Below are 23688 nucleotides of genomic sequence, written 5' to 3'. Positions count from 1 at the left end.
AACTAGTAGTGTATTCTCATTTTTCTCCAGCTTGATCATTTGAAACAAGCAGCAAAAAGCTGCAATTTCCAGGAGGTTAATAATAATAAACATGCTAAATCTAAACTATATCAACAAATGGAACTAATCTGACAGATTACTGTCCATAAAGTTATGTATTAAGAAGTCAATGGAACATAAAAAAAAACTTTCATACAGGGCTGACCTTCCAGTTTACAATGCAGACACTTTCATCAATTCCTCTTTTATCATAATGAACCTTTTATATCTTAAAGTCATCTATTTAGCAAATACCTTGATATAAAACTGCATCTAAGTCTCAGAAGGCAGGTGATATGTTATTCAGCAACATTTGAAGTAACACTAGTTTTCATCCAAAGCAAAATTACCGAGAATTCATTATAAAATGTTTAGAATCAAATATTTGCTCTCAATACGTCCCCCGTACACCATTCCTGATGAGATACCAATGTTCCAGGTAACATGACAGTAGGGATAAATTTCCAATGATTTATGAATGATCAAGTATTTGTTATTTTATAAAACTGGTTGTAAAAGTATCAACTTTAGCAATTTATTTTTTCAGGGATGTTCCCAGCATATACTAGTAGAAAACACAACTATTATACAATGAAAAGTTTGAGATTTTCAGCTTAGCTATTTTAGAAAATCAGTCACTTTACATTACATTATCAAAGTAGTGCAGAATATGTACACAGGAACAGAGAAAAATAATACTGAATTGTAGTTAGCAAATGTGTCTGGCAACAGTATTGGATTATTTTGCTCAAAACTGGCAGCATGCCTCACATTATCTATGTACAAATGCAACATTTTGAGACATATCCCATTAATCATGTAAGGCATAACTTTCCATGTAAATGACCACTGGAAAATCAAAGTCATTGCCCACCAATGACTTAGCATGAAAAAGTAACAGGTTTAGCTATACATCTTGAGGAATTAGATTTTACAAGCAACGTTCACTGCTCAAAGTGCATGCAATCAGACATCACCTCATATTCGACATTTACCAAAATGTTGGCATAATTTTCTGCTGCTGAGAACAGATTTCTTGGCTCAAAAAAAAGGTACATAGTTCAAAATATCTGCTGAGAGCAGTTTAAAAACATGTTGCATAGAATATTGACATCACAGGAAGTGGCAATGAAAATGGCTTCCATTTGTTCAGAGTACAGCTAACTATCGCATTTGTGGCACCAATTTCTAACCCTACTCATTTACGACAATGTTCCAAGTTTGTCTATTACATCATCAATTATGTTTACTATCAATTTGATATCATCTTTATCATTCATTCGATGCTGACCATGTTTGCGCAGAATAAGATCAACATCTGAAGAAAGAACAATTTGTGCCACATTCAGCGAGATCTGCCAAGGAATATGATCATCCTTCATGCCATGTATAAGCTTCACAGGACAGGTTATTGGAATGTTACTGTGCAACACACAGTGATTTTCAGCATCTTTAATAAAGGTGTAAGGAATTTTGTGAAATTCTGAACACTTTTGAAGGTTTGGCAAATACCATTCTCCTTTTGTTTCTATTTCTTTCTGCGTCTAAGAGAAACAACAAGTAGTTTAGATAATACTGGAAAATATCACACCAGGCTATCACAATACATTGTCATTAGTCATGATTAGCATTAACTGATAATTGTTTGCATCACTTCACTGTCCAGTTTATGTATAACCATCCATACTTAACCAGCTGCAGGACAAGAAAACATCACTATTTGTTCACTAGAATTAACTAATGATGCCAGCGCTACATGTATTCTATATATGTTTCTATGTATTAGTCCCTTCAATAGCATTTATCGTCAGAGAATCAAAAGCATAATATCTAATGGACATAAACAGCCATGTTTTTGTTAATTAGCTTCTGCTAGTTTTCTAGGCTAGAGCTTATAGATTAGGAACACTGTCAATTTCTTGTGTTCCATGTCCAATTAATAATTCGTTACAATTATTCAAGGCTCATTTTATTTCTCTCTTAGATGATACTGTATATTCCAAAGTCACCTTCATACTTAATGAATTAATTTTAACCATTTTGTAGAGCTTCATTCCCTTCTGTACATTATTGCTTATCAGTAGTAGTCATTGACTTAAATCAGTAACTCTTTCTCTCTCCAGATGCTACCTGACCTGCTGAGTATTTCCAGTATTTTTCATTTCTATATCAGATATTGATCCTTGTTTGGATTTTAACTATTCCATATTGCATTTCACTACTTTGGAATGCGTTTTATAGCAGGGATATTGGAATGTACTCTTGATCCTTGTGCTTTATGATACACTTTGTACTGAAAACGTTAGTTAATGAATGCCTTTTAATGTGATTTTTCAAAAAGACAAGCTATATTTTATAACAATGAGTGCTAATCACAACTTGAACTGCCTGGAAATTACTGAGCTGCCCTGAGAAAAGAAACACCAATTCATGCCAAAGAAAACTTTTAAAAGGTCTTTTTTAGTCTGTTCATATCAGTTGTATGTTGTGTTGAGACCATCTACAAAAGCATATATTAAATCAGCTGGTACTCTGTGCTTGCATTTCAGAGCTTGTGTTTGAGACTAACCAGTTAGGCAACAGAACAAACTTCATTCAGTTTTACATAAATATGCTTTTGTATGCTCCACAACTTTGATAATTCAGCTTCCCTTATGCAACACTGTCACTTTTTAAATCCATATGACAGTCAAAATAGATAAAATTAAGTTTTCAAAAACTTCTTAAAAAGGCAAATGGTCAATCAACTCAAAGCAAGACTAAATTATTGGTTTCTATATATACACATAGTGGGCGGCACGGTGGCACAGTGGTTAGCACTGCTGCCTCACAGCGCCTGGAGACCCGGGTTCAATTCCCGACTCAGGCGACTGACTGTGTGGAGTTTGCACATTCTCCCCGTGTCTGCGTGGGTTTCCTCCGGGTGCTCCGGTTTCCTCCCACAGTCCAAAGATGTGCGGGTCAGGTGAATTGGCCATTCTAAATTGCCCATAGGGGTAAGGGGTAAATGTAGGGGTATGGGTGGGTTGCGCTTCGGCGGGTCAGTGTGGACTTGTTGGGCTGAAGGGCCTGTTTCCACACTGTAAGTAATCTAATCTAATCTAATCTAATCATGTGTACATGGGAGCTAAATTTGCTGGTGACACTGAGATAGCTAAGAAAGTTAGTAGACAAAAGGGATATGGATAGATTAGCAACGTTAGCAGGTGATATATACATGTGGGAAGTGATTCCGTCCACTTTGGCAGAAGAGAAGCATTTTATTTAAAAATTTATTTCAGAACTTGGAGCTCATAGAATCACTAAATTGTCACTAATTCAAACAGCCATCTGGCCCAGTTTGTCTGCACTGGCTCTCCAAATTAGCATCCCACTTAGTGCCATTCTCCTGTCTACTCCCTGTAACCCTGCATGTTCTTCCCTTTCTAATAACTGTCTAATTCTCTTTTGAATGTTTGAAATGAACATGTATCCAATACACGTTCAGGCAGTGCATCCCAGACCCTAACCACTTATGTGAGAACACTTTCCTCATGATTTTCATTATAGCCCCTCAAAAGCTTTGATTACCTTTATTCTAGTTATTAAAAATTGTGAGTTGGAAATGATTTGTAGACTTCGGGACAGCTTATGGTAAAAGGACAAAAATAGACCAAACAAGATTTGTTTCCGAGGCCTGGTGTGGAAGCTAATTGCAGGTTGATACCTGATTAAAAAGGTTTCCACACGACACACCGACCCCAGGAAAAGCACTGATAAATAGATAGCAATTGTAGGCTATTATGAAGTCATAACTAGGTATTGGTTCCAGCAAGTCTGGAAGAGACCCCATGTTCAAGCACATGGTAGTTACTGAATGTAATTAAGGTGTTGGAAAGAGTTGATCAATCTCAGGATGGAATCAGAATTAAAGTTGTTTTTTTCCCCATTATATTTTCTGAGGGGTGACTTTTGGATTGCTGATGAGGCAGCATGAAGACCTGAGCACTCCCTGCCTAAACAGCTACACTGGCCTCCAGAAATCCAAACAATAGAAAGCGGAGTTAGAAATACTGCTGTCTTTGTCTGAATGAACAAAAAGGTAATCCTAAGCAATCAAGAGTCCATATCTATGCCTGTGAAACAACACATCGTGAAGTAATTTGGTCAGTTTTGTTCTTTTATTTAATGCTCAATTGTGTACATTTGTGTGAATGGAACTGAAAGTGTTTTGAGTTGAAAGCACATACATTATTCAGCCCCCTGCTAAAGTTTAGTGCGTTTAATAGTAGTTAAATCTTGCATTTAAAAGATGAACCAATGTCTGAAAGTTAATTATTTACAAAGTTTAGGATTGGCTGTTCAAAAGTCTTGTTTGGAACCACAGGCATCACTATTTGGAGGTTTTCAAAGGTTTAAAAATTTTACTGTATAGCAAATGTAGAGGCAGAAAGGCTGATTTAGTTTGGCTAAATGTGTATCTTAGACTAAGTTAGTCTCTCTGAGTCAAAACATTCTTTTACTAACTACTTTAAACCTGTTTCTCGTGTTTTCAATCTGGTCACTGGTGGTAACATTTGCACTACATTGGTGAGATTGCACATGACTTTGTATCCTTCTGTCAAATCAGAGATCAGGAACAATCTGGTAGCTGGTACATGACAAAAAATTATTGGGCAGAGACAGTGAATAATTTGAAAGGCAAATGAATCATTAGCATTGATTGAAAAGGAAGTGGAATACACGAGTTGGTAAAAACTATTGAACAGGGCCTTTGTGAGTTTAGTCCCATTAGCAATTATTTTTTACTTTGTATAAATGACTGTTTTAGTAGAAAGGTATGATTATTCTGACTTTACCATTTTCAAAAGCGATTAGTTCAGTTGGATGAGGTGCAATGGTGTAGAGGAGGAGAAAGGACAGATGAATTGTTAAGCTTAAAACATATTAAGAGTTTATGGATTTCAAATGATCATATAAAAGCAAAAATAATTACAGCTCAAGTTAAAGATGCACTGCACTTACCTCCAAAGGAAGCTGCTTGAAAGCATTTACCAAATAATCAGCTCCTGTAGCTATGCCAACAAGTGCAGCTATTTTATCAGGACGAGCTATTGCAGCTAGGAGCATAAGCCATCCACCCATACTGGAACCCACCAGAACCTATAATATACACACACGAAAAAAACAAAAATGTATTCACAATTCAAGATGAATGAGATGCATTCATATTTCCCACACAATTGCCTAAAGAAAGAGATTAACAGGGCTACTTTGGGAAATGAAAGAAAAGAGGTATTTAAGGGGGGTACTATACTAATACACGTTGTTTAATAGTTTGATTTTTGCTTACAATTTAGAAGCTAATTAGCTATTTCTACATTGTAGACTTGCCTAGAGGAGCTAAATTCGACAACTGCATAGTTAGCACTAACAATTAGGAGCAATTTCTGTGGAGCAATGGCTTATTCACATTTCCTCTGAAGGGCATTAGCTTACAGACAACGGCAGGTTTCAGAATGGCTCAAGGTCTGAAGTAGTGCTCACAGGTTCCTAGACATGGAAGGCCCTACTGGAAGTAATACAAAAGTGGAAGTATGCCCTGTAATCACAGGAAAGGAAGCCACAGATGTGCAAATGATGCAGCACATAACATGGGAGGAAATTGCTCAGAAGGTGACAGGAACCCTGCACATGTCCATGAAACATTGTAGAAAAATTGAACAATATATACTCATGTAAAAATCAAAATTTTTAAACTATTTAAGGTTAAATTCTGGGGTCAACTAGTACATGGATATTACTTTTGAGGGGCTGAAATTCATGCTATAGTCCAAAAATACCATATTAGCGGAGGCCCAACTGATCTCTAAACAAATAAAGTAGTAAAAACAATTTACTGTAATTACCAGATAAAAGAACCATAAAAACAAAAATGAATTAGTAAGCTTTATTTATACATATAAAAAAAAGTAGATATGTAACATGGCTTTAAATTAGTTATACGGTTGCAGTTTTAGAAAAGATTTGTAGCTCAGATTGTAAGTTTGCTTGCTGAGCTGATAGATTTGTTCTCAGATGTTTCATCACCACGCTCGGTAACATCATCAGTGAGCCTCCGATGAAGTGCTGTTCTGACCCGCTTGCTACGTGTGGGTTGGTTGATATCACTTCTGGTTCTTTTTCTAAGAGGTTGGAAATGGGGTCCAAATCGATATGTTGGTTAATGGGAGCTCTGGTATGAATGCCAGGCCTCTCAAGTGTTGTAGCTTGTATAAATAACGCCCTGATGCAGCTCAGTTTGTGGGCTGCTCCGGTAGTTGAGTATCTGGTCAGCTCATGTGGCTTTCCTATAGACGCTGGTCTGCAGCTCTTTATTGGCTTTTCGTTCTATTGTGACATTTACGAAGATGAGTCTGTTGTTGTTCTTTTCTTTGATGAACTTTATACTTTTGAGGGGCTGAGATTCATGCTATAATCCAAAATACCATATCAGTAGCAGAAGCACAATTGATCTTTAAACAAATAAAAGAGCTGTGTTACATGGTTCATCTTAAATCAAAGATGTCAAATATTCATTAAAATCCTGCAAAATCACACTGTTCAATATCTTCAGCACCGAATAAAGCTTCTTAATCATCAGGATGAATGATTGATATCGTCATAGGGATCCTATTCATCTTTGCTGTCCATAGTTAGAGGTAGCACATCATCTGCTTCTTTTTCATCTGTCATTCCATGGATAACAGTCCTCTGTACTATCCAATGCATTCAAAATTTCACATTTCTTGAATGATTTGAAAATAGTGTCGGCTTTTATTTCCTTCCATGGCTGCAGTAGTTGGTTGCTCATGATTGCTCAGTTTGCAGAAGGAATCTGTGAAGTTACAGCTGAACAGGAACCAAAAGCAAATAAATCCTAATCTCTAGGGTCTGATGGCTTGAAAAGACATGACTGCAGAAGTAATGGATGTATTTGCGATTTTCCAAAAGTTCCCTAATATCTGGAATAGTCCAAATAAATTAGAAGACCACAAATGGAACATCAATGAAGAGACAGTAAATGGAACAAACGTATGAGAATGTCCTGTGACCAGTGAACAACAGCAGTGCAGAGGATTCGCTAAATAGTATGAATGCAGCAGATATTAAAACAACATGAGAATGACAGAGTCCAGGTACAGTGGAGAGAATTCGTTACACCAGTTGAGACTAGAGAAACTGGTGAAGGATTAGTGGGAAAGTATTTTGCTAATTTATCTTTCAAAACAAAGGTAGTTTATTAGTAATTGTAGGTTTTCATAGAATCCCTACAACATGGAAGCAGGGCATTTGGTCCATCAAGTTCAGATGAACCCCCTGAAAAACATCCCACCCAGACCCAAACCCCTCTCTATCACTGTAACCCTACATTTCCCATGGCTATTCCCCCTAGCCTGCACACTATGAGCAATTCAGCATGGTCAACCTACCTAATCTGCACATCTTTGTCTGTGGATTGCTCCGGTTTCCTCCCACAGTCCACAGGGAGAATGTGTCTGTGTGGAGTTTGCACAGTCACCTGAGGATGGAATCAAACCTGGGTCCCTGGCGCTGTGAGACACTAGTGCTAACCACTGAGCCAATTGGTAAAGTTTCTAGGGGGTTGTAAAATTTATTGGCTGTAATAGGTAATTAATTGTAACTTAAAGTCTAAGCAATAAATTAACAAACATTGCCACATAAGAATAATAGCATGGTTGGTGATGTGCTGTAACTGTAGGACGTGAGCACATTTAGATGCTAGTGAGATCCAGGACAAATGTGGTGTGTTTTATTCATTTACATTATTTATTGTAGTTTCATGAAATTCAGTTCAGAGTCAGAGTCAGTGAACTGGATGCTGTGTTTCAGATTCCGTGACATATCCTAGAGTGTGTAAGCTTTATTCCAGGAGGTAATTGGATCCTTTAGAATAGGGTCTTCTGATTTGGTTTATAGTCAGGGAAAGGAGCAAGTGAAATAAGTTAGGCGATCAATGAAGGTGCGAGTTGAGGAGCCTCAGACTTTGCAATTTTCTAACAGGTTCAAGGTTCTTGAAGCCTCTACAGACAAAAGCAGGGGCTTCAGGGATGATGATCAAACTGAGCATAGAAGCCATTCAAGTAAAAAGAGAGAGTTATCAGAATGTAAGGTTGTTAGGGGACATAACGATGGGGAATATGCATAATGGTCTCAACTGGCAGCTGTAAAATCTTGTATTGAGTTGTGAAATCTGCCTGGTGTCAGGTTCAAGTCCCCCGAGAGGGGCTGGAGAGGAACACGCAGTAAAAGGGATGAGGATACAGTGGTTGTGGTCTACCAGGGACAACAAAATTTGAAAGATTTTCTATTGGGAGGTATGAATAGCTGGTGGCAAGTTAAAATTTCAAGAGTAACAGTCTCAGCATTATTATCCGAGGCACAAGGAGAATGCACTGAACTGTTACAATCTAGAAGGAGGAGAATATTCAAATCATCATGCTCATGCTGGCTCTCCATATGAACACCTCCATTAGTTCCTTTTCTTGTCTTCTCTACATAATCCTACATATTGTTTCTTTTCAAATAGCCATACAGTTTCCTATTGAATGCCATGATTGAATCTCCCTCCACCACACTCAGGTAAGGTCTCCATACCCTATTAGTTGCTTTAAAGTCTGGTTGAAGATTTGTAGCTCGGGTATCCGTTGTTGTGGTTCTGTTCGCCGAGCTGGAAGTTTTTGCTGCAAAACGTTTCGTTCCCTGGCTAGGGAACATCATCAGTGCTATTGGAGCCTCCTGTGAAGCGCTGCTGTGATGTTTCTTCCGGTATTTATAGTGGTTTGTTCTTGCCGCTTCCGGGTGTCAGTTTCAGCTGTAGTAGTTTGTATGTGGGGTCCAGGTCCATGTGTCTGTTAATGGAGTTTGTGGATGAATACTGGAAGAAACATCACAGCAGCGCTTCACAGGAGGCTCCAATAGCACTGATGATGTTCCCTAGCCAGGGAACGAAACGTTTGCAGCAAAAACTTCCAGCTCGGCGAACAGAACCACAACCTATTAGTTGCATCAATGTATTCTTTATGCAAATTGGCATGGATATGTAATATTGGATTGGTGTAGGAAAAATGGGTTGCTTCCTGTGACACTTGCAACAGCACAGGATAAAGTGGCATCTGTACTGTCTTCATCTGAACCATACCGAAATCAGTGCATTGGTGAGTTGCAAAACTAGGGCAACAGACTAAATAGTAGGGGGTGAAGGGTCAAACATAAATTACATAGAGGAGATAAAGCAACAGAGCAAGTTAGTAATAAGGGAAATAGTGATCAGAACATGATAGTAAAGGACAGGGTGCCCAAACCTAAGAATAAGGCGAGCGATTATTAAAATCAAAACAAAGACAAAACTAAAGGCTCTCTATCTGAACACATTTAGCACCGAAGTGGCTTTCTCAAACTGGGGTTTTAAACAAAAACAAAGGACTGGCTAAAGTGAACTGGGATATTAGGGTACGCAAAGGCTGGTAGAGATACTTCAGCATACTCAAAAAATATCCAATTCCCCTTTCATTGGAACATAAGGGAAGGACACACCATCTGTAGTAACTTAAGAAGTTAAGACATAATCAAACTGAAAGAAAAAGTGTATATAATCCCAAAGAACAAGGGGAAGGTCAGATAATTGGACAGAATATACAAAACAAAGACGGACTCATAGATCAATAAAAAGATAGTGAAATTAGAATGCAAGAGGTAGCTAGCTAGAAAGATTATTTTTTAAAAAGGTAAGAGTTGTGTCTATTTGAAAAAGAAAAGAGGAATTAAAGTGAGGGTTGATCCTCCTTAGATCAAGCCTGGTGAATTAATAATGGAATGTAAAGAAATGACAGATGTGCTGAATGTATATTTTCCATGTTTTCATTGTAGAGGACGCAAGTAACATTACAGAAGGGTGGAGACTCCCAGGACGATGTTGAGTTTAGTGGAGAGGTTCTACAGGGAACTGGGGAAGTCAAGGTATTTTACTTGGCAACAGTAGCAGTTGGGAGGGTGGTGGGATTTAAGAATGAGGTTAAATATTACACAGGAGCTTGACTAGGTACTTACTGACTAACTTTCCCTGAGTAACTATTTACTTCACTCTAGTGGAATACTCCAAATTCTCAGATATAAATGGATGGTCTCAAGAGTTCTAGGGGAAATTGCCCATTAGGAACTTCAGTTGCCTGGGCAATTCTGTCAGTCTGCGACTATGCAGATTCCTGTACCACTGTGCGATAAAATTCAGTGTTGTCAAAAAAAGTGTTAGATTTAAAATGACAAAACTTAAATAATTATATACCAAATATGACTAAGTCCCCTGCGCCGGATGGGATTTATCCTAAGATTCCCTGGTTAGGGTGGAGATTGCCGAGCCTTTGATCTTTATGTCATTGTCTACAGGAATAGTGCCAGAAGACTGAAAGAGAACAAATGTTGCTCCCTTGTTCAAGAAGTGGAGTAGAGACAACCCTGGAAATTATAGAAATGCGAGCCTTATTTTGGTTGTGGATAAACTGTTGGAAAGGGTTATAACAGATAGGATTTATAATCATCTAGGAAGAAATAAGTTGATTCTGGATGGTCAACAGTTTTATGAAGTGAGGCATGTGGTCATGCCTCACAATCCTTATGGAGTTCTTTGAGAAGCTGACCAAACAGATGGATGAGGGTAAAGCTGGTGACGTGATGTATATGGCTTTCAGTAAGGCATTTGATAAGGTTCCCACGGTAGGCTATTGCACAAAATGCAGAGACATGGGATTGAGGGTGATTTAGCAGGTTGGATCAGAAATTAGCGAGCTGAAAGACGACAGAGGTAGCAGTCGATGGGAAATATTCATCCTGGATTTCAGTTACTAATGGGGTACCGCAAGAATCTGTTTTGGGTCCATTGCTGTTTGTCACTTTTAAAAATCACCGGGATGAGGGTGTAGAAGGATGGAAAAGTAAATTAGCAGATGACATTAAAGGTCAGTAGAGTTCCAGATAGTGACAAAGGATGTTGTAGGTTACAGAGAGACACAGATAAATTACAGAGCTGGGCTAAGATGTGGTAAATGAGTTTAATGCAGATGAGTGTGAGGTGATTCATTTTGGAAGGAGTAACAGGAATACAGAGTACTGGGCTAATGGTAAGATTCTTGGTATTGTAGGCGAGTAGAGTGATCTCTGTGTACAGGTACATAGAGATCCTTGAAAGTTGTCACCCAGATTGATCGGGTTGTTAAAGGTGGCATACAGTGTGTTAGCTTTTATTGATAGCGGGATTGAGTTTTGGAACCATGAGATCATGCTGCAGCTGTACAATACTCTGGTACGGCCACATTTAGAGTACTGCATACAGTTCTGGTCAGTGCATTATAAGAAGGATGTGAAAGCTTTGGAAAGGGCTCAGAGGATATTTACTAGAATGTTCCCTGGTATGGAGGGAAGGACTTACGAGGAAAGGCTGAGGGACTTGTGGCTGTTTTTGTTAGAGAGAAGGTTGAAAGGTGACTTAATGGAGACATAAAAGATAATCAGAAGTTAGATCGGGTGAACAGCAGGAGCCTTTTTCCTCAGATGGTGATGGCTAGCATGAGGGACAAAGCTTTAAATTGAGGGGTGATAGATATAGGACAGATGTCAGAGGTAGTTTCTTTACTCAGCAGTAGGGACGTGGAATGCACTGCCTACAACAGTAGTTGATTTGCCAACTTTACATGCGTAACATTGAAGGCCGAAGGGCCTATACTGCGCCGCAATGTTCTACGACTGCACTACTTTATTGCAGCTTTATTTCTGTTGGCATTTCTAAAGCACTGTTTTCATATGGATTGTTACATGCTAGAAAAAGGAATAAAGAGAAAAACAGGATAAGATATTGCTTGATTGCTATTCCTACCAATTAACTCAATATCCATTCCATCAATCATAATTATGTCTGAATCCAAAACACTTCATTTTTAAGATGCCCTGCACTGTCATTGGCAGCACAGCACATCCCAACTTCTCAACTGAACTCAACTAATGGAAGGAGAAGAACAACAATGTTATGACACCATTTCCAAGTCTCCTCCCGTCCAGATTTCCTAAAGTTAGCTTTAGTGTGCCATCTTGCAATGAGATGAACACAAATGGTGGGACTTGCTTTATTTGAAGTGAATATGGTTTTGGTTTGCACCGATAGAATCACAGAACAGGACAAGCTGGAGGTCAATCAGCACATCACGAGCATTGCAATTAGCATTGCAGCCTGATTCTGGAATCAGAACCTGATGTGATACTTGAACAAAACAGCTTAAATGCCCAAGAAAAAAAGCATTTTACTCCACTTCACTTTAGCAGCGTATGCTTCAATGCACAGGTTAAATGATACGCATTTAATGCTAGTGCAAAGCAAGCATCACCTGTCAATGGTGGGAATTTTTCAGTGAAAACACACCATTAATTTCTTTAGTGTAGTCCTACTCGACGTGGTAATTAGTGAACCTTGTTCTCAGATTTATAATAACATTTTTGGCAAATAAAGCAAACAATGGATATTAACAAAATACTGTACTCTCAATCTCATCCATGGAAAACTATTATCTGAAAACAAAGAAAATTGCTTCTAAAATCTTCATATAAAAGTCCAAAAAGGGCAACAGAAGATAATAATAAAAGGGCGATTCCACAATCTAGTGCTAACAGGGTACAGCATGCACAATACCACTACCTTCCACCAATTCCTTTGTCTGGATTGAAAAATGATGGTCTCTGCTTTGAAACATGGATAGAACATGAGCTGGAATTTGGACAGTCAATACAGAACCAAACCTTTTAATAAATTTTTTTCCAAATTCTTTTCTCCTACATTAGATTTTAATATTAATCTAGTTCTTTTATTAACAGTAATGTACAGATTAAGAGGACAAGTAGTAATAATTACTAACACTGTATACATCAAAAGCACAATCCACATGCAATTGCAAATAAATGAAAATTTCATTGTTTTGTGATGAGATTGTGACTATTTTTATAGTAAGTTGAGAAATGCAGAAAGTACCAGGGGTGTTAAGGGATGCACAATAATTTGGAAAATGAAAGACATTGTGTTTTAAATTTACCTTTGGAGATCAAAATCAATGATGAGAACTTTAAATTTAAAACATGAGCCAATAGATGTCAGTTACGACAGTTGAATACTAAATAGAACTTTGCCTAGGATGCAATGTATTCATATCTGTTTATAGCATTCTCACCTCAGACAAGACCTATGTCAGAGCTTGGAAGAAATTATCAAACTGACACTCCAGTCCAGTACTGACCAACATTTCAGGTCGATGAGCATTCATCAAAACTTGTCTGGAGTTGTCCCTTGTGTCCTGCCCAATAATTCTTCAATATCACAAAAATAGATTATCTGGACAGAATCACACTCTTGTTTGTGGGAGTTTACTGTACACATTTGGCCCTTGTGTTGCCCGAGATTACAACAGCATGACTACAGCTCAGATGTACTTCCCTGGTTGTAAAGTGCTTTGAGGCATCTGGTGGTTGCGTGAAGTGCTATGTCATTGAAAAAAAAACTGTCTGTCTTTCTTCAAAACAAAGAAAACTTTAGATTAACTGAACATTAACAAACTAGGAGGAAGGCGACAGAGGCATTAATCCTTTTATCATCTCTGAATTGATTGTTATATCTGCTTCTGAAACTCTAAAACAAGGTGAAAAGGTATTATGGACAGAAACGTAGGTCAAAAAAATGCAGCTTGGGGAGGGATTGAATTTGACATCAAGTTACAAATGATCTACTTTCAAAATTGAGAAGAACATCTGTCCAACTTATGGTACAGAAATGCTTCATCTATGAACTAGAGTGATGACAACAATTTATCAGACAGCCAATTTTTCCTGACAATTTGTTTTCCAGTTTAGCTAGTTATCACCTCAAAAAAGTATAAGTTAACCCATATTTCTTTCTTCTATATACCCAATTAGACTGCAACTGGGAATATGAACACTTGCCTTTAACAGTTACAGCCAATGGTAATTCTCACCATGTACCATTGCCTTCCAGTAAATTCAATAGTTCCCAATAGTTTGGCCGTAAAATCTTACTTGTGGTCCTTCTGAGAGTTCATCAAGCACAGCCAAAACATCCTTCTTCCACTGTCCTATTGTACTCTCACTGAATGTTCCTCCAGAAGCTCCACATCCCGAATAATCAAACCTTGTAGTGGCAAAACCAAAATGTTGTGAAACACAAGACAAACTTACAGTTTAAATCAGTTTTAAAGACAAATTTATGGAAAATTATATCCAGAGAGATGCCAAAATTACTGCCACATGGCTGATAAGCCGAACTGAGAAATAAAAAAAATTCATAAATTGCTTCACTCCCCCAAAACATTGACTAACTATTGATTTCTAAACTGTAACAGCAGCTTAATTCTTAAAGACCAGAACTCAAAATTTACATTAATCCAAAATGTTTCACCAAGATAAAGTCAAATAAGTCCTACCTGTTATATCAATGTTTGAACAGGGCCCCACAAAAGAAGGGGATAAGTGTCACATTTTCTTGTTAGAAGCCAATGAACCAGAAACAAAATTCACTGTATGCAGATTTCAGACCCGATAACTGCTGGACAACAGGCTAAGAGAGGATAGGAATAAAACAGAAAGTGCTGGAAATATTCAGATCTGGCAGCACTGTGGAGACAGAAACAGAAATAACATTTCAGGTCTGTAATCATTCATCAGACACTGTGGTGAAAGGTCACAGACTGAGATAGCAACTCTCTTCCTCTCTCCACAAACAGGGTCAATTCTGTTAAGTCCATCCAGAATGTTCTGCTTTTTAGATTTCCAGCAGTCTCAGTATTTTGCTCTTTAAATGACAGAGGGGAGAAGGCTTTTAAAAAAAAATCATTCATTAATTGATTTGTATTATTCTATTAGCTAGATCACTACCATATTTATATGAATTGGACAATAAATCTTAATTTTGGCCATGTTTAAGTACTTCTGTTAATGCTCTTTTACTGTTTTCTGTTACATGTAGGGGCGTATATGCATTTATCAGATTTTACTTCCACGTGTATAGCATGCAAGAATATGTTAATCAAAGCATTTATGTATCTCTGTTAGTTGTACTGAGGTAAACTTCATTTCCTAATCATATCCTGGTTAAACAGCTCTCATGATTTGTGTACAATCCTATTTTCCATTTTCTTCTTCCCAACATAATTAATCTACTCCTATCCTTGTCAGCTTGCTGACATTGCTTCAATATTGACTGCACCCATTCTTTTTCAGCTTTTATTTAAGCCTAATAAAGATTCCAGCCATTGTGTACTAGATTGGATTCCTATAGGTATCTGTAAATTCTGACTCCCCTTAAAGAAATTTAACACCAGTACTGTACTAAGTCTGGAAACTCAACACCTTGGCCACATAGCACTGAATCTCAGGTCACTAATGTACCCAACATTCACATGGTCACATTCAGCCCATCAACAGTAACCAGTCCTTCAGCTTTATTATTTCTGAAGACTATGGGCCTTGACAATATTCTGGCAATGGTAGTGAAGTTGTGTGCTTCAGATCTTTATGCTCTCCTTTCTAAGCTGTTCCAATATAACGACAATACTGGCCCTGAAAGGGCGAGTTTAACACTTTGTTTGCATCGACCAGATGAGATTTCGGTTTCCTTATTAAAACATTTATTCAAGCATGCATGGAAGATGCACATATCCAAAAATGGCTTGCTCTTCAAATTTTAATGCCAGAACTAGGATTTTATACTATTTGTTACAGACAAGCTTCCATTGACTACTCTTACAGGTAATAATTCCCAAAAGGTTACACATTTACTCATTCCTATCTCCACCCAATCATATTTGCATAGGTCATATTCCAAGTTACTAAACATGACCATATCATCCAAACATGTTCAAACTAATGTATATGACTCTACTAACCAATCATTTTTGAACTAATCCACATGATTATATTAGCCTATTAACCAGATGTTCACATCTTCTAGTAGTTAGTGAGTCTTCTAATTGCTGGGACATCAATTGTGATTACAAAAAACCTACACTGTTTATTTTCCTCCCCATTGCCGATACTATCTGCTTTCTATTTCAGTCCCTCTTATTGCCTATACTATCTTCTCTTTTAGTATCTATCAGACACTAGAAAATTGCTCAGCTATGTTTGGTATGCTTTCCTTTATTGGTCAGAGTATTGAGTACCAGAGTTGGGAGGTCATGTAGCAGCTGTACAGGACATTGGTCAGGCCACTGTTGGAATATTGCGTGCAATTCTGGTCTCCTTCCTATCGGAAAGATGTTGTGAAACTAGAAACTGTTCAGAAAAGATTTATAAGGATGTTGCCAGGGTTGGAGGATTTAAGCTATAGGGAGAGGCTGAACAGGCTGGGGCTGTTTGCCCTGGCACATCGGAGGCTGAGGGGTGACCTTTGTTGGGATGTATATCTATACGCCGAGGGAGGGTAGACCTGTAGTTGCTGCTTGGGAAATCGGGGGGTGCTGCGGAACTGCTGTTTGGACTGTTTACCGAAACCGCCTGTGCAGCTGGACTACCAAGGTCAGACCAATACAATGGCAGCCTTTACTCGGAAACCTTGTTTACAAGACAGACCATCTCGTGGATACCTGCCAAGGCCAAGGCCTGTTCACAGGAGGCCTTTGTCTGTGAGAGATCATGTGTGTGAGCGATTACGTAGCGTTAGCTTAGCAAACAATATATCAAACAGGGGTTTTTGAAAAGATTTCAGAAGGCGCTTTCTCCAGTGAGCAGTAAATATCTCACTGTATTGCGTACGTCTCTCTCTCAGTAAAAGCTTATATTTTGAATCAGATCCAGTGTCTCTCTCCTTCAAACGAATACAGGGACGGTAGCTCCATCCTAACACCTTATAGGGGGTTTACAAAATTATGAGGGGTATGGATAGGATAAATAGACAAAGTCTTTTCCCTGGGGTCGGGGAGTCCAGAACTAGAGGGCATAGGTTTAGGGTAAGAGGGGTAAGATATAAAAGAGACCTAAGGGGCAACGTTTTCACAGAGAGAATGGTACGTGTATGGAATAAGCTGCCAGCGGAGGTGGTAGAGGCTGGTACAATTGCAACATTTAAGAGGCATTTGGATGGGTATATGAATAGGAAGGGTTTGGAGGGATATGGGCTGGGGGCTGATAGGTGGGACTCGATTGGGTTGGGATATCTGGTCGGCATGGACGGATTGGCCGAAGGGTCTGTTTCCATGCTGTACATCTCTATGACTCGATGACTGTTTGGGATAGTCAACATGGCTTTGTGCGTGGAAAATCATGCCTCACAAAGATTGAGTTTTTTTGAAGCAACAAAGAGGATTGATGAGGGCAGAGTGACAGGTGTAATCTATATGGAATTCAGTCAGGCATTTGAACTGGCTCAAAGGTAAAAGACAGAGGGTGATGGTGGAAGATTGTTTTTCAGAATGGAGTGTTGTTACCAGTGGAATGCCACAAGGATCGATGCTGGGTCCAGTACTTTTCGTCATTTATATAAATGATTTGGATGTGAGCTTAGTTAGTAAGTTTGCAGATGACACCAAAATTGGGAGGTACAGTGGACAGTGAAGAAGGTTACCTCGGATTACAACAGAATCTTGATCAGATGACTCAATGGGCTGAGGAGTGGCAGATGGAGATAAATGCGAACTGCTGCATTTTGGGAAAGCAAATCTTAGCAGGACTTATACACTTAATGGTAAGGTCTCCTAGGGAGTGTTGCTCAGAAACCTTGGAGAGCAGGTTCATAGCTCCTTGAAAGTAGTCACAGGTGGATAGGATAGTCAAGGAGGCATTTGGCATTCTCTCTCAGAGTATTGAGTACAGAAGTTGGGAGGTCATGTTGCAGCTGTACAGGACATTTGTTAGGCCACTGTTGGAATATTGCATGCAATTCTGGTCTCCTTATCAGAAGGATGTTGTGAAACTTGAAATGGTTCAGACAAGATTTACAGGGATGTTGCCAGGGTTGGAGGGTTTGCGCTATAGGGAGAAGTTGAATAGGCTAGGCCTGTTTTCCTGGAGCTTTGGAGGCTGAGGGGTGACCTTGTAGAGGTTTATAAAATAATGAGGGGTATGGATAGGGTAAATAGACAAGGTCTTTTCCCTGGGGTGGAAGAGTCCAGAACTAGAGGGCATACATTTAGGGTGAGAGGGGAAGATTATAAAAGAGAGCTAAGGGGCAACTTTTTCAAGCAGAAGGTGGTGCATGTGTGGAATGAGCTGCCACAGGAAGTGGTGGAGGCTTGTCCAATTGCAGCATTTAAAAAGGTATCTGGATGGGTATATGAATAGGAAGGGTTTTGAGAGATATAAGCCAGTGCTGGCAGGTGGGACTAGATTAGGTTGGGATCTCTGGTTGGCATTGACAAGTTGGACTGAAGGGTCTGTTTCCGTGCTGTACATATGGACATGTCACCCGGACCAGATTGGCTACATCCTTCAGTTCTGAAGGAGATAGCTGAAAAGATAGTGGAGGGTTTAGTAGAGATCTTTCAGGTATCACTAGAGTTAGGGAGGGTCTCAGAGAACTGGAAAATCGCTAATGTAACCCCCCTGTTTTAGGGAGCAATGCAAAATACAGGAAATTATAGGCAGATTAACATGGCCTCAGTCATTCATAAGATTTGGGAGTCCATTGTGAAGATGAAATTTCAGAATACTTGGAAGTGGATACTAAAATAGGACCAAGTCCACATGGTTTCATCATGGGGAGGTAATGCCTGACAAATCTGTTAGAATTCTTTGCGGAGATAATGAGCAGGTTAGATCAAGCAAAGCCAATGGATGTTATCTCCCTGAATTTCCTGAAGGCTTTTGATAAGACTGCTGAGTAAAATAAGTGCCTGTAGTGTTAGAGGCAAGGTACAGCATGGATAGAAGACTGGCTGTCTGGGAGAGGGCAGAGAGTGGGGATAAAATGATCCCTCAAGGTGGAAGCCAGTGACTAGTGGTGTTCCATAAGGGTCAGTGTTGGGACCACAACCTTTTACTTCATACATTAACAATCTCTACGAAGAAACGGAGGGCATTCTAGCAAAGTTTGCAGATGACATAAAGATAGGTGGTGGGCAGGTGGCACTGAGGAGGAAGGGAGGCTGCAGAAGGATTTAGACAGGTTAGGACAGTGCACAAAGAAGTGGCAGATGAAATACAAATGTGGCAAAGTGTGAGATCACAGACTTTGGTAGAAGGAGAGGCATGGACTATTTTCTAAATGAGAAGAAAATTCTGAAGTCTTAAGAGCAAAGATACTTTGGCGCCCTAGTCCAGGTTTCTTTTAAAGTAAATTTACAGGTTGAGTCCATAGTCAGGAAGGCAAATACAATGTTGTCATTTATCTCAAGAGGACTAGAATATAAATACAGGAATATATTTCTGAGGTTTTATACAGCTCTGGTCAGACTACTTTTAGGAGTATTGTGAGCAATTTTGGGCCAAATACCTCAGGAAGGATGTATTGGCCCTAGAATGCGTCCAGAAGATGTTCACGAGAATGATCCCAGAAATGAAATGCTTAACATATGAGGAATCTGGGACTGTAGTCAATGGAGTTTAGAAGGATGAGGCGCAGGGGGGGGGGGGGGCGCGGGTGGTGGAATCTGACCATCACTTACAATACTGAGCAAACTGGACAGAGTGGACATTTTCCCAATGTTTCCATTTGCAGGAGAGTCAAGGACCGTTAGAGGTACAGCTTTACAGTAAAGTTAAGACCTTTAGATTGAAAATAAGGAGAAACATCTTTAGCTAGAGTGGTTAACCTGTGGAATTCATTGCTATAGAAGGTTGTGAATGCCAGGTCACTGAGTATATTTAAAAAAGATAGGGAAGTTCTTGATTGAGAAGGAGATTAAACATTACGAAGAGAAAGTGGGAAAATTGGGGTGAAAAACCTATCAGCCATGATTAAATGGCAGTACAGTCTCAATGGGCTGAATGGCCTAATTTCTGTTCCTGTGCCTTATGGTCTTATTTACACATCAAAAGCCTGTTTCCTGATGTTCAGCCTGGGTTACTCTCCTCCTGATTTGGCCTGCTCCATACAGACTGGGAGAAGGAGAGAGAGTGAGAGCGAGAAACATGTCAAGGCAGCATTTGACCAATGGTGGCATTAAACAGCCAAAGTTAATGAGAATCACAAAAAAGAAAGCTCTCAGGTGGTTGGAGAATATCCAAGACAAAGGAGGATGGCTGGGTTGTTGGAAATTAATCACTTCATTCTCAGGAGATTGCTCAGGAAGTCCTCAGGGTGGTGTCTTAGGCCTAATCATCTTCAGTTGCTTGAGCAACAACATTCATTCCATCATTAAATTAGAAGCAGAATGGTTGCTGATGATTACCCAATGTCCAAGATTCACAGAACATGCAAATCCTCAGATACACAAGCATGACCTGGTACAACATTCAAGTTTAGGCTGGTAAGTGACAAATAAAATAATTACACTGGTCAGATAATGACCTCAAACAAGGGAGATAATCTGACCATCACCCTTTCACATTCAACAGCATTTCCATTACTAAAATCACTCACTATCCTGAACAAAAGAAGAAAATACTTTAGACATATGCAGGAAATTGCCTTGTATATATTTAATTTCAATAACTATCAAATGATTTTTTTGGACCGGGATTGGAAAAGAAAATCTCAAATTGTTCAGAAATGAAAAATGGAACAACTCACAGCTTGCTGCCTTTCCACTGTCCTGGAACACAGTTGAGTTGAGAAAATAAATTACAAATGAAATCACAACTATATTGTACAACATTGACTTTATTTCACATGAGACATTAGTTCTAATTTAAATCATTGCAACAGTGAAAAGATGAATCCTTGTGGGGAAACTATATCATACCTGAACAGTAAATTGGAGATTGGTCAAACATTCATTTGTAAAATACATTTAATATAACAAAATATCACTTCAGAAAAACAACCTACAATGTGATTCAACTGTAACTTTTTCCATACAGACCTTATAAATGAATGCCCAAGTGATCTGCAGAAATCCTCAAGTTCCACTCCTTTCTGTGCCTTCATAGTAGAGGCAAATCCAGGCAGGAAAATGACTCCCGGGCTTCTACCTTTTAGCCTCTTATATGCTAATTTAGGTTGACCTGGACGAGCTAGGTATTTGGTTGATTTCTTACAGCAGCCTAGAACACCAAAAAACATGGATCAACATTGGCAGTCAATCTTTGCAGTGGTTAAATAAAAGTCTACTGAAATACATTGATAAGCAACGTAGGGTTGAATTCAACTGGAAGTTCGGGGGTCCCCACTAACAGGTAGGAAAATATTGAGGGTGAACTCACTCCAGCTCTGGTAGGTATTTAGCTAGGAGGGGAGGGTCACCTGGGGGTCTCTCCGATGCACTCACTCATCGAGCTATTTGAAGAGGGCTTTAGGGAATTTCATATGTTCGATAACTCTTACAAAAACAGCCTTCCCCATCAATGGAGAATTTTGCACATTTGTTACCTGATAGCATATGACATTCGAAATACATTTTTCCCTTTATGTTTAGATTAGACTTACAATTAGATTAGATTAGATTAGATTAGATTAGATTAGATTAGATTAGATTAGACTTACAGTGTGGAAACAGGCCCTTCGGCCCAACAAGTCCACACTGACCCGCTGAAGCGCAACCCACCCATACCCCTACATTTACCCCTACCTAACACTACGGGCAATTTAGCATGGCCAATTCACCTGACCTGCACATCTTTGGACTGTGGGAGGAAACCGGAGCACCCGGAGGAAACCCACGCAGACACGGGGAGAACGTGCAAACTCCACACAGTCAGTCGCCTGAGTCGGGAATTGAACCTGGGTCTCAGGCGCTGTGAGGCAGCAGTGCTAACCATTGTGCCACGGTGCCGCCCATAACGTCTCCTTTTTACTGAGTTTTGTTTGCACCTAAGTTTCACTTCTCCCTGTCTTTCTTTCACTTTTTCACATTGTTCTTAGAGTGCTCATCTCCAACTTCTACTACATACTTTCCCCCTTCCAACAGGTGACTAACCATTGTAAAACCTAAGCCTGTGTGTAAAAGAAGAAGGAACAGTCAGCTGACAATGGACAGTGCATAATATAGAATCAGGAAAGCTCTAATAAAAATTTAGTGGGTTCTAACATGTAAATTTCCTCTACTCCAAAGTGCCATTGAATCTGGCATTACCTTCAGCATCTAGCAATAAGGAAACAAGCAGGTAGGCTGCTGAGCCAATCAGACTGAAGGGAGGGAGCGAATACAGAAGGCTTTAAAGTAAACCACGGGGAAGAGATCAGGTTTGGGACGATGGGTTAAATTGAATAGACATTATGAAGTACAAGAGCAAGGAAACCGCAAGGCAATGAGAAGACCATGCAAGGAAGTGATCTATTACCATGGCTGTAGGACTTGCTATAGGTAAAGATCATGACAATGCTACTCTCACTTTTCCCAGTAATGGTAATGGGTCAGTGTTGTATCAACAACTGCCAAAAGATGGAAGCTTGGTATTATGTCCCATCTGAAACCAGAAACTGACAATACAGACTTCATTATTGCACTGAAAGGTCAGACTAAATTATGTCCTTAGCTGCTCAGTGACACATGAATCAAAAAGCTGCAGATTCCAAGGGAAAAAAAAATCCTTCATAACCTTAGGACTCTGGTCTTGACATCTACAGGGCAACCTTGAGTATTTGCAGAATTACCTGGTTGGCAGTTAATGAAAATTGGCTGGTTAACAAAACTCTCTGTCAGCCAATCTTGCTCATTACAGCACAGAAATGCTTGAAGCAAAGCAACAAGGCTTATGAAGTATAAACAATAATAAACATGTGCAACTACATCATCATTTTCAGTGTAAATTCAGATAAAGCAGAAGAATACATTAAAATGTTGAGAGAATGGCAATTTATCATCGACATGAATTAAAATTCTGTTGGATAAGTGTTTTGATGAACAAGTCATATTAGAAATGATAGCAATTACTACCTCAAAACCAGAGAAAGAGTACTATGGTGGCAGTCAACATTCATATTTCATAGGTTACTCAAGCATGTAAATTATGGTCAATTTTACAGGACTAGAAATCCATATTCTGACATCTTGAAGGAGAATCAAAAATTCCACTCACCTCAATGAATCATCATTGGCATTCCCCACACATCTCCAAAACACCCTCAACACTGCTGATGTGCCCTGCACACCTTCCTCCACTCACCAAATGTCCAAGAAGAATATGATATATGAAGTTGCCTACATTACTTGGACAGATAAGGGAGCCACAGAATCATACAGCACAGAAACAGATCCTTTGAGGGAGGGAGGAAACTGTTAAGAGTATCATTCTTCACTACTGTACCAAGCCACAATCCAGATGAACACAAATACTAGCTGAAGCTGCAAATATATTTGTACTGCCCAGGTTTGGAATTTTGTAGATTCCACACAAGTCTTTCACCATTAACCACGGGGAATTGGCTAACCTACAAGAAACCCCAGTTCTGGGAGGTTCATCTAAGTTAAATGAAACTAGTGGAAATTTCCATGGCTGATGTCTTTGGACCTGGCCTGACTAACATCT

General features: G+C 39.2%; 1 protein-coding gene across 1 annotated transcript in view; it reads right to left on the bottom strand.

Annotated features, from left to right (window-relative positions):
* Positions 1-557: 557 nt before the first annotated feature.
* LOC132816637 (palmitoyl-protein thioesterase ABHD10, mitochondrial-like) overlaps positions 558-23688 on the bottom strand; it is a 29923-nt gene continuing 6792 nt past the window's right edge. The window contains exons 2-5 of the mRNA XM_060826460.1: positions 21084-21264; positions 14146-14257; positions 5044-5181; positions 558-1583 (exon numbers count right to left, since the gene is read on the bottom strand). Coding sequence (XP_060682443.1) covers positions 1242-1583; positions 5044-5181; positions 14146-14257; positions 21084-21264 — 773 coding nt within the window. The 3' untranslated portion in view covers positions 558-1241. The remainder of the gene's footprint in view (positions 1584-5043; positions 5182-14145; positions 14258-21083; positions 21265-23688) is intronic.

The sequence above is a fragment of the Hemiscyllium ocellatum genome, chromosome 6, assembly GCF_020745735.1.
Source record: "Hemiscyllium ocellatum isolate sHemOce1 chromosome 6, sHemOce1.pat.X.cur, whole genome shotgun sequence".
Lineage (NCBI taxonomy): Eukaryota > Metazoa > Chordata > Chondrichthyes > Orectolobiformes > Hemiscylliidae > Hemiscyllium > Hemiscyllium ocellatum.
This window is presented reverse-complemented; position numbering and strand designations above follow the sequence as displayed.